Genomic DNA, 12,386 nt, shown 5'->3' with positions numbered 1-12,386 from the left:
TTTCATTAGATATTGAAGAGGCCTTTGACAAAATCCAACACACCTTCATAATAAGGGTCTTGGAGAGATCAGGAATACACGGAACATATCTAAACATAATAAAGGCAATTTACAGCAAGATGATGGCAAACATTAAATTAAATGGAGAGAAACTCAAGCAATTCCACTAAAATCAGGAACAAGACAAGGCTTTCTGCTTTCTCCATATTTATTCACTATAGTACTTGAAGTTCTAGCTATAGCAATAAGACAACAAAAGGAGATCAAGGGGATTAAAATTAGAATGGAAGAATTCGAACCTTCATTATTTGCAGATGATATGATAATATACATAAGTGACCCCAAAAATTCGACCAAGGAACTCTTACAGCTGATAAACACCTTCAGTAATATGGCAGTATAAAAGATTATCTCAAAAAAATCAGTAGCCCTCCTATATACAAATGATGATTGAGCTGAGAGAGAAATCAGAGAAATATCACCCTTTAAAATAGCCACAAATGATATAATCTACTTTGGGGCAACTCTGACTAAGCAAGTGAAAGAACTTCATGACAAGAACTTTGAGTCCCTGAAGAAAGAAATTAAAGATATCAGAAAATGGAAAGTTCTCCCATGCTCATGGATAGGTAGGATTAACATTGTAAAAATAGCAATCTTACCAAATGCAATCTACGGATTCAAAACAATCCCCATCAAAATCTCAACACAATTCTTCATAGACCTAGAAAGAACAATACTGAACTTCGTTTGGAAAAACACAAAACCCAGTATAGCTAAAAGAATCCTGCACAACAAGCTACCTCTGGAGGCTTCACCATCCCTGACATCAATGTGTACTATAGAGATATAGTATTAAAAGCAGCTTGCTATTACCATAAGACTGACATTTGGACCAATGGAATCGAACTGAAGACCCTGACATTGACCCACATACAAATGAACACCTGACTTTTGACAAAGAAGCCAAAACTGTACAATGAATAAAAGTAAGAATCTTCAACAAATGGTGCTTGCATAAATGGACTTAAACATGTAGAAGATTGCAAATAGATCCATATCTGTTGCTATGCACAAAACTCAAGTCCAAGTGGATCAAAGACCTCAATATAAAACCAGTTACACTAAATCTGATAGAAGAGAAAGTAGGAAGTCATCTTGAATGCATTGGCACAGGAGACTACTTCCTAAATATAACACCAGTAGTACAGACACTGAGAGCAACAATTAATAAATGGGACCTTCTGAAACTGAGAAGCTTCTATAAGGCAAAGGACACAGTAAATAAGAAAAAACAACAGTCTACAGAAGGGGAATCCATCAAACCCACATCTGACAGACGGCTGATCTCCAAAATATATAAATAATTCAAGAAACTCATCATCAAAATAATGAACAATCCAATTAAAAATAATGGGCTACAGAGCTAAAAAGAGAATTCTCATAGGAAGAATTTCAAATGGATGAAAGACATTTAAGGGATTGCTCAGCATCCTTAATCATCAGAGAGATGCAAATCAAAATGACTATGAGATACCATCTTACACCTTTTAGAATGGCTAAAATCAAAAGAACAGCAGACAGCTTATAATGGAGAGGATGTGGAGCAAGGGTAACACTCCTCCACTGTTGTTGGGAGTACAAACTTGTATAGCCACTTTGTAAATCAGTGTGGCATCTTCACGGAAAACTGGAAATCAATCTTCCTCAAGACCCAGCTATACCACTCTTGGGCATATATCCAAGGGATACTCAATCTTACCACAAGGACACATGCTCAACTATGTTCATAGCAGCATTATTCATGATAGCCAGTACCTGGAAACAAACTAGGTGCCCCTCAACTGAAGATTGGTTTAAGAAAATGTGGTACATATACACAATCGAGTACTACTCAGCAGAGAAAAACAATGACATCATGAAATTTGTGGGCCAATTGATGGAACTAGAAAATTTCATTCTGACTGAGGTAACCCAGATTCAGAAAGACAAACACGATATGTACCCACTCATAAGTGGATACTAGAAGTAAAGCAAGGATAAGCAGACAACAACCCACAACTTCAGAGAAGCTAGCTAAAAAGGAAGGCCCAAAGAGTTATGCATGGATCACTGTGGGAAGGGGAAATAAATGATATCCCCATGAGTGAACTGGGGTGAGGGTTGGGCAATGGATGGTAGGGGAGGGATGATGAGAACATAAGGAAATGGGATGGTCAAATGGAACAGGGATCGAGTGGGAAAACAATGAGAAAGATACCAAGAAAAAAGGAGATACCATGGGGATAGAGAGAAACTTGGTGCTAGAGAAGCTGCCAGGAATCCCCAAGATTGACCCCAGCTTCAACTACTAGAAATAGTGGAGAGCGTGCCTGAACTGAACTGGCTTGTCCCAGTGGTCAGATCTGTGAGTACCCTAACTGTCATGACAGAGCTTTTCTCCCATGACTGATGGAGGCATATGCAGAGATCCATAGCCAAACACCAGGCAGAGCTCCAGGAGTCCAATCAGAGAGAGAGAGAGAGAGAGAGAGAGAGAGAGAGAGAGAGAGAGAGAGAGGAGGGATTCTATGAGCAAGTGCATCAGGATCATGATGGGGAAACCTACAGAGATGACCAGACCAAATTAGTGGGAACTCATGAAAGTTGGATCAATGGCTGTGGAGCCTGCATGGGACTAGGCAAGACACTCTGAATGGCAAAACAATTATGTAGCTTGATCTGCTTGGGGGAGCCCCTGGCTGTAGAATCAGCATCCATCTGATTGGTGCTGAAGGGTCTTTTTGGAGCCCACTACCTATGATGGGACACCTTGTGCAGCCTTGATGCAAGGGGAAGGGCTTGGACTTGCCTCTACTGGATGTGCCTCCCCATAGGAGGCCTTGCCATCTTGTGGCAAGTGAGTGGGAGGTAGGTTAGGGGGGAGCTGGGGGGGCAGGGGGAGGAAAGGGGAATCTTTAAATGTTGTGTAAAATGAATGAAAAGTTATCTTAATTAAAATAAAACAAATTGGCAAAAATGGTGAGAAATAAAACACAAGATTCTAACTCTACAGAAATATATTTTAGTAACTCATGATGTACAATATTGTCAATGGATGATAACTGTAGATGATAGATAGGTATATTGGAAGTCTTAGACACCTTATAATGTGGTATAGGAATTACTTTCCCTGAATCACATAATTTCTATTGGACATCAGAGATGTCATTATTTATTTATTCAATTACATTAGATACAGAAGTGACACTAGGCAACTTAATTTTTTTAAATCTAATCAGACAGAATCAATCTAAAATGGTCAGAATTGTTACTGAATGTGAATGCAATATTAGATAGACACATACATTTCTGGAGGTGACACATTGAGATAAATATTAAAAGTATCTCCACAGTGCTAACTCTGACACCCATCAGCACTCACTTCTATGAGACAATGAGAAACATTCTTACACCAGGTAGGTTGGTGTGCATCTGATTAGCTGCCTGTATGTGTGTTTCTGGCTGTGTTGTAACATATCAGGGCAGAATACACATTCTTTGTGAAACACCCTAAGAAAAGGAGGCTAGGAAGTAAGATCTCAGTGCCAATGAAAAGTACATATTGAGGATGAACAAAGCACAGTGGCCACACCAGAACAAACACCAAAGAAGGGCTTTTAACATAAATAAATGCAGTCCTCACAGACCTTCATAAAAGGATGTAGAGAGCATTCAATGGTCACCCCACTGATATGAAGAGAAAAGGCCACAAAGCTTCAATTCGTGGAAAGAGGAACATCAATTGTGAGGCCACAGGTGACAACGGAGGGAAGAGCTCAGAATTGTGACAGAGTTAGGGGTAGAGACATTGTCATTCATAACACACAGAAGGAGGACACAGGGGGAAAACATTCAAAGTGACTTTCTCTGTCTGAGTTATGCTCCAGAAAATTGATAGCTATATCTTTTCATTGCTTGTTTTTCAATTCTGGGAAAATAAAATGTACATATATTTATATGCATGTAGTGTTGCCCTTACCTATTGGTCCTAGAAAAGATAATAAAACTGGTTATTCCTATTATTAAAAAGCAAAGTTGATAAATCTTTTCAGTCCAAGTTAGGGAATTTGTTAAAAAATTGTGGAATTTTATAATTTATGTCTTATCCTAAATGTTTCATGAGTACAACTGCCTAAACATTATATGAATAAGAAGAGTATTAGACATACCAAAGTGTCTATGATAAAGATTATAAGGTCTTAATCCTACACAAAGAACTATCGACAATAAAGGAATGCTAAGAGTCAGAGAAATAATCTTCTACAGGGAAAAGCAACCCAATCGAATATCAAATATCAAATGGTCACCCTCAAAAATATACAATGATGTAGCGTTATGTATTCTGACCTGCCTATATTCAGTAACATGTGTGTGTGTGTGTGTGTGTATGTGTGTGTGTGTGTGTCTGTGTGTGTGTGTAGAAACATATGTCCATGTAACAACAACTTTTAAAATAGCCCATGAATTTTAAATGGTAGAGGCAAAGTTATGTGGGAAGGTTTGAAGGTAAGGAAGTGAAAGAGAAATGTTCCAACTATAATTTCAAAACAAAATGAAGTAATAAAAAATTTTAAAACAAGCATCCCACTGAAAAATATTTTAGAATAAGCTGCAAGAAAATAGTTTTGGATTATCACATAAAAAGGCATATTTTTATAGTAGAAAAGAAAAACTCTTAACATCCAAATTGTGAAAGATAAAATTCATATGATACATGAATTTATATCATATCACAAACATAAGAAATGTTTGTAGATTTGGAGAAATCTACTTTGACATATCAAGTCAATCACATTTTTAAGTAAATTGGTGGGACATGTTCTTCAACTCATACATTTCTAGAGATTATACCAATTTTAATTTGGAAGGATAACAGTCATCATATATAACAGAATTTGCCATATGGGAGAAATTATGGTTCACACAAGGCAAAATCCTTGCACTGAGTATGGTATAACTTTGATCTCAACACACACATGGTGGGAAGTGAAGTTATCCTTTCACAGAGGATCTCTTACCTACATGTGAGACCTAAGGCATGAGTGTGCAGGAACACACCAAATTGTGGTTAAAATGCTTTGAAAAGTTTGTACCATGTACATTTCAATAGTCTAAGTCATATTGCCCCTAAAAGATCACTTACATTAATCTGGAAGTCAGTATAAAATTTTTATGTTCATATATCATATTTTCTGAACAGTTATGATAGTCTTAAAGTAAAATCCATTTAGCAATTTAGAACACACAAAAGCCAATTTAGTGTAGCAAAATTCCTGCCCACAGTTTATAAGTTTTGTAATGTTGATCACTAAGATCAGTATTTCTAGGCATGTAAAAAATCAGAAACAAGCCGGGCGGTGGTGGCGCACGCCTTTAATCCCAGCACTCGGGAGGCAGAGCCAGGCGGATCTCTGTGAGTTCGAGGCCAGCCTGGTCTCCAAAGCGGGTTCCAGGAAAGGCGCAAAGCTACACAGAGAAACCCTGTTTCGAAAAACCAAAAAAAAAAAAAAAAATCAGAAACAATTGAATAGAGACAAAGAGAGCATCAGAGAGATGATACATTCCCTCTTTGAAAATAAACATACACTCTCATACTGTAATAAAGGATGTAATTAGAAGCCCTACAAAATGATATTAGTTCTGATTATCTATCTATCTATCTATCTATCTATCTATCTATCTATCTATCTATCTATCTATATCTTGTACCCTAACTTGTTCGACAAAATTTAGAAAAATTGTTATACAATGGTAGATTTTCAGAGAGAAAAGGAAAGGGGGAAAGGCACACATATTAATCTTTTGTAGTAACAAAATATTTCCCTACCAAATACTTAGTTTAATTTTATTTCTGACTTAATACAAAACAAGACCCATGTGGACACAATCATGCCCATGTGTCTTATGCACACATCCATGAAAATGAGATAAAAACTTATTTAAGATGTATGGAACAAACATGTAAAGGGGCAAAAGTGTTTGGGAGAAAAAGATTAGCAAATAATTAATTTAATTAAAGGAACCCTGAAGACAGACAGAAACATCTAAACACAAAGAACTATTCCCAACATCTAAGTATGACACTTTTACTCCTAAATCAGTGGCATCTTGTGACTCTATCATCACATCCCTCCATGGTAACAGCTTTTGGGGGCATCACCTCTTTTCACAGGAGTACATCTTGACTTTTAGACTGCCCTGAAAAGGCAGGTCAAACTCTGAGAAATCCATCTTCCCTCTGAACCTAACATGAAAAATATGTGACTGTAAAGGGATGGCCAAGTAAGATCACAAAATTACATTTTTTTAATATTTGGAAACAATAATCAATAAATACACAAGAAAAGTTATCATCTTTTAGAAAAGAAAATAAAAGAAGGGTAACATGCAATTAAATGAGGAATTACATATTGGAGGAAGGTTTTTCTTCATTAGAAAAGGAAGTTTGCAGGTTTGAATATATGTATCACCTGTCATATGTAATATGAAATCTGAAACAGGATAAATGAGTATCAACACTTACTGTATGTGAACGTCGGTGAAATAGTATGGTATATAAGGATGTGGAACTTTGTTGCTCGTGTAGATAGTATGAACTGGGAAAAATGCACCAATGACCACATCTCCTTCAAGGTGAAAATCTTCTTTGATTTTGACATAACACTCAGAGGAGCTATAGGCATATACATGACTGTGATTGGACAAGATCCTGATAATAGTAAACAAAAGAAAACATCCTGTTAACACACGTGTCTGCTCAGACATAAGTCAAATGGATCCAGATCTCAGTGTCCAGCAGGTTTTTACTTAGCCCTGGTGTCTGTGATCATATGTACTTCTAACTTTGTTGATGAGTGAGGCTGTCACAGTAATCACTCTGAGCACTTTCTTATACCCCCTCTACTGCCATTGAGAATTCCGGAACTCTTTCTACCCTTGGGCTCTGCATCTGAGGCCCTGTGTTCAGGTGAATAACAAGCTGGAAAATATGTTTATAGATTTTCTTATGTACCCACAGGCACCATGATTTAAACTAAAACAACAGGCAGTAAGAGCTCAGGGATGAAGTCCTCTTTGTCTAATTTAGCCAGAAGAATAAAGCAAGAAACTTTTCATATGAAAACAACTGAGGTTGTTGTAAACAGGCTACATCAGAGGATGACATTCCAAGTGTAATGGGAAAGAGAAGAGGCCAAACTCCCATGCTGGACAAAGCCAAGCAGACTGATTGAGACATTATGATTTACCAAACCAAAGTAAAATCAGTATATTCAACCTTGCTTCATGTCTGTGTTTCAGAGTTTTCTTCCTTCTATGATACATCCCAATATGCAGATCAATGTAATGCCCACAACTAATACAATCCATTAATTTCTCACTTTGAGAGAATTAATGGTTCTGCTAAGTTATTCATTTCCAAATGGGCCAATGAATTGAGAAATGAAGTTTCTTGTTCAGATTCTGGGCTTTGAGCTATTGCCCCATTGCTGTCCTAGTTAATCCTCAGTAAATCCTTGAGTAGATAATTTGTACTAATCCATACCTAGTGGGTTTACCAGCTACTTACCCTGTTATGAGAATATGACTGTGATGGGAAATCTTTCTCTTTTCTGTATAAAGCATGATAATTTAAAATCTTCTAAATGAATCCTTTATCTACTAACCAAATAAAGCTGTGATGAAGAGGGCTCTATTTCCTAGTTCACAGCATAAGGTAACACAGTGAAAGTAAATTATATTATGTTGCATTAATGAATGGATGCTGCAACCCATATATAAGCTCCTTGTGGAAAAGATGAAAAAAATGGAGTGAATAAAAAGCCACAGACACTAGTCTGAAGATTGATAACCATTAATTCTTCTGAGTCATGTGAAGTAGAAGGCAGACTGAAACATCTGAAATATTTCAGTTGGCAGTGAAAATAGGAAATCCCTCCATCACTTATCCATAGATATGTATCACTTATGCATTAAGAACATAGAAAGATTAACTGAGATAACCAAACAGGATATGTGGTGGTATTGTTTTCCCCAATATATTGTGCACCCTAATAAACTTATCTGGGGTCAAAGAACAGAACAGCCACTAGATATAGAGGCTAGAAAATGGTGGCACTCACACCTTTAATCCTAGCATTCCAGAGGCAGAAATCCCTCTGGATCTCTGTGAGTTCAAGGTCACATTGTAAACAGCCAGGCATGGTGACACTTGCCTTTAATCCCAAGAAGTGAACCTTTAATCCCAGGGAATGATGGCAGATAGCAGAAAGGTATATAAGGCATGAAGACCAGGAACTAGAAGCATTTGCCTGATTAAGCTTTCAGGCTTTCGAGCAGCAGTTCAGCTGAGATTCATTCTGGATGAGGACACAGAAGCTTCCAGTCTGAGGAAACAGGATTAGCAGAGGAAATGGCAAGGTGAGGTAGCTGTAGCTTGTTCTGCTTCTCTGATCTTTCAGCATTCATTCCAATAACTGGCCTCAGATTTGATTTTTTTAATATGACCTTCTAAGATTCCTGCTACAAGAATATGTGGACGCTGTGTATCGCCCTGTAAGGGATGTGATACTTAGCCAAAACATTCTATAGACTTTTTTTGCTTAGATCCTATGATATGCTGGGTTTTAGTTTAGCTCATTGTGTTTTACTTTATTTATTGTTACATCTTAGAAGCTCACTTGTTTTCTAATGAGAGAAAGATATCAAGTGAATCTTAATATGAAGGAAGGTTGAGGAGATGGAAAACTGTGATCAGAATATGTGAACAGAATATATTTTCCTGATTTTAGTGGAAGTGCTTTGAGTGTCTCTCCATTTACTTTGATGTTGGCTGTTGGCTTGCTGTAAATTGCCTTTATTATATTCCCTGTATTCTTGATCTCTCCAAGACCTTTATCATGAAGGAGTGTTGGATTTTTTCAAAGGCCTTTTCAGTTTCTAGTGAGATGATCATGTGGTTTTTTTCTTTGAGTTTATTTATATGGTGTATTCCATTGACAGACTTTCATATGTTGAACCTCCCTTGCATCTCTGGGATGAAGCCTACTTGATCATGGTAGATAATTGTTTTGATGTATTTTTGGAGTCTGTTTGCCAATATTTTATTGAGTATATTTTTGCATCAATGTTCATTTTGGAGATTCATCTGAAGTTCTCTTTCTTTGTTTCATCTTTGTGTGGCTTGGGAATTAGAGTAATTGTTGTCTCATAGAAGGAATTTGGTAATGGTACTTATATTTCTATTGTGGGGAAAAATTTAAAAGTATTGGTATTATCTCTTCTTTGAAGATCTGGTTGAATTCTACTTTGAAACCATCTGGTCCTGGGATTTTTTTTGTTGGGAGACCTTTAATGACTGCTTCTATTTCCTTAGGGGGTATTGGTCTATGTAAATAGTTTATCTGGTCTTGATTTAACTTAGGTATGTGGTACATGTCCAGAAAATTGACCATTTCTTTTAGATTTTCCAGTCTGTGGAGTACAGGTTTTTGAAGTATGACCTGATGATTCTCTGGATGTCCTCAATTTTAGCTGTTATGTCTCACTTTTCATTTCTGAATTTGCTAATTTTGATGTCTCTCTCTCTGCCTTTTGGTTAATTTGGATAAGGGCTTGTCCATCTTGGTGATTTTCTCAAAGAACCAACTCTTTGTTTCATCAATTCTTTGTACTGTTCTCTTTGTTTCTATTTTATTGATTTCAGCTCTCAATTTGATTATTTCCTGGCATCTATTCCTTCTGCTTGCCTTTGATTCTTCTTGTTCTAGAACTTTCAGGTGTGCTGTTAAGTCACTAGTGTGAGATTTCACCAACTTCTTTATGTGGGCATTTCTAGCTATGAATTTTCCTCTTAGAACTGCTTTCATGGCATCCCATAAATTTGGGTATGTGGTATATTCATTTATATTGATATCTGTCAATTCTCCACATACTTATTCACTATAGTACTTGAAGTTCTAGCCAGAGCATTAAGACAACATAAGGAGGTCAATGGAATACAAATTGAAAAGGAAGAAATGAAGCTTTCACTACTAGGAGATTACATGTTAGTATACCTAAGTGACCCCAAAAATTTGACTGAGGAACTCATACAACTTATAAACACCTTCTGTAATGTGTCAGGATAAAAGAATAACTCAAAAAAATCAGTAGCCCTCCTTATACAAATGACAAATGGGCTGAGAAAGAAATCAGAGAAACATCACCCATTACAATAGCCACAAAGAATATATAATACCTTTAGTTAAATCCAACTAAGCAAACAAAAGCCTGTATACAAGAAATTTAAGTCCCTGAAGAAAGAAATTGAAGAAGATGTCAGAAAATGGAAAGATCTCCCATGCTCATGGATAGGTAAGATTAACATAGTAAAAATGGCAATCTTATCAAAAGCAATCTAGAGATTCAATGCAATCCCTATCAAAATCAAAACACAATTCTTCACAGACCTGAAAAGAACAATACTCAATTTCATATGGAAAAACAAAAAACCCAGGATAGCCAAGAGAATCCTATATAATAATACAACATCTGGAAGCATCATGATCCCTGACTTCAAGCTCTACTATAGAGCTACAGTAATAAAAATAGCATGTTATGGCATAAAAACTCCCATGTGGACCAATGGAACCGAACTGAAGACACTGACATTAATCTGCACATGAACGAACACCTAATTTTTGAGAAAGAAGCCAAACTGTACAATGGAAAAAAGAAAGCATCTTCAACAAATGGTGCTGGCATAACTGGATGTCTACGTGTAGAAGATTGCAAATAGATTCATATCTTTCACCATGCACAAAACTTAAGTCCATGTGGATCAAAGACATCAACATAAATCCAGTTACTCTTAACCTGATAGAAGAGAAAGTAGGAAGTAGTCTTGAATGCATTGGCACTGGAAATCACTTCCTAAATATAACACCAGTAGCACAGACACTGAGAGAATCAATTAATCACTGGGATCTCTTGAAACTGAGAAGCTTTCGTAGGGCAAAGTACATGGTCAATAAGACAAAACAACAGCCTACAGAATGGGAAAAGACCTTCACCCACCCCAAATCTGAAGGAGGACTGATATCCAGAATATATATATATATATATACACATACATAAAACTCAAGAAATTGTTGTGGGATGTTCTGTATGGCAAATGTGTTGCTCGAATTGATTGGTAAATAAAACACTGATTGGCCAGTAGTCAGGCAGGAGGAAGTATAGTCAGGACAAGGAGGAGAATAAAGCTGGGAAGTGGAAGGCTGAGTCAGAGACACGGCCAGCCGCCACGACAACAAACAGCATGTGAAGATGCAAGTAAGCCACGAGCCACATGGCAAGGTATAGATTTATAGAAATGGATTAATTTAAGCTGTAAGAACAGTTAGCAAGAAGCCTGCCACGGCCATACAGTTTGTAAGCAATATAAGTCTCTGTGTTTACTTGGTTGGGTCTGAGCAGCTGTGGGACTGGCAGGTGAGAGAGATTTGTCGTGACTGTGGGCCAGGCAGGAAAACTCTAGCTACAAATGGTGCCCAACGAGTTGGCAAGAGTTTCCACCTAAAACCTGAGAAAAGATTTTAAAACGGAGCTAAAAACAGCTTCCTAATTGTCTCTCTGAAATGAGCTGCAGCCTGCTGGTTTGAGCTATTGGTGGTTTCCTGGCGTGCATGCTTGACCTGCAGTATGGTGGGAATGAGGCCTCTGCAAGTGGCACATTAAGCTGCGTGGTGGATTTAGCCTTTGCTAGTACAAAAAAAAAAAAAAGAGGTTTCTGGGCTACACACTGCTTGGATAAAAGCATAGACCCACAATAGCTGCCAGAGCTGGCAGTAAACGTACCACCGCCATGTTGGGAAGCTGAGGTAGGCGGAGCCAGCAGCCATAGTGCCATTTCAGTCTTACAAGTGCTGCCATTTAAAGCAATAGATTCACAATAAGATAGTTTCAGATGTAATAGTTTACAATGTGTGTAAAATATATGTAGGCTTGAAAGAGACAAAAAAGGTGATATATACAGTTATATAAACAAATACATAGTTTTAAAAAAATAAAGTCTTTAAAGAGACAGTAAAATTAATATAAAAATAAGCCATGTAAAGATGAATATTACACAGAGAATCTGGATTGTGTTGTCTTTGGGATTTTTAACTGCAGAAAAACATTTAATTGTAAAAGCTGTTGAGTTATGCCAAAATGTATATTTTAAGAGTACCTTGACTTCAAAATTTGGATATAAGGATATGTTGCTTTGGAAAAGGGTCTCTGCTTTTGTTTCCACAGATAGCCAGAGGCTATGGATTTGTTTCAGCTTAAGATACATTAGGTTTGACCAGCCAAGATCCCCT

General features: G+C 37.1%; 1 protein-coding gene across 1 annotated transcript in view; it reads right to left on the bottom strand.

The window, feature by feature from the left end:
- LOC128124333 (vomeronasal type-2 receptor 116-like) overlaps positions 1–7,665 on the bottom strand; it is a 31,155-nt gene extending 23,490 nt beyond the window's left edge. Inside the window, exons 1-2 of the mRNA XM_052760475.1 lie at positions 7,610–7,665; positions 6,566–6,751 (exon numbers count right to left, since the gene is read on the bottom strand). Coding sequence (XP_052616435.1) covers positions 6,566–6,751; positions 7,610–7,665 — 242 coding nt within the window. The remainder of the gene's footprint in view (positions 1–6,565; positions 6,752–7,609) is intronic.
- Between the last annotated feature and the right edge of the window lie 4,721 nt (positions 7,666–12,386).

The sequence above is a fragment of the Peromyscus californicus genome, unplaced genomic scaffold, assembly GCF_007827085.1.
Source record: "Peromyscus californicus insignis strain IS unplaced genomic scaffold, ASM782708v3 Scaffold_4__1_contigs__length_199733344, whole genome shotgun sequence".
Classification (NCBI taxonomy): Eukaryota; Metazoa; Chordata; class Mammalia; order Rodentia; family Cricetidae; genus Peromyscus; species Peromyscus californicus.
The sequence above is the reverse complement of the archived record's forward strand: the minus strand, read 5'-3'. Positions and strand labels throughout refer to the sequence as shown.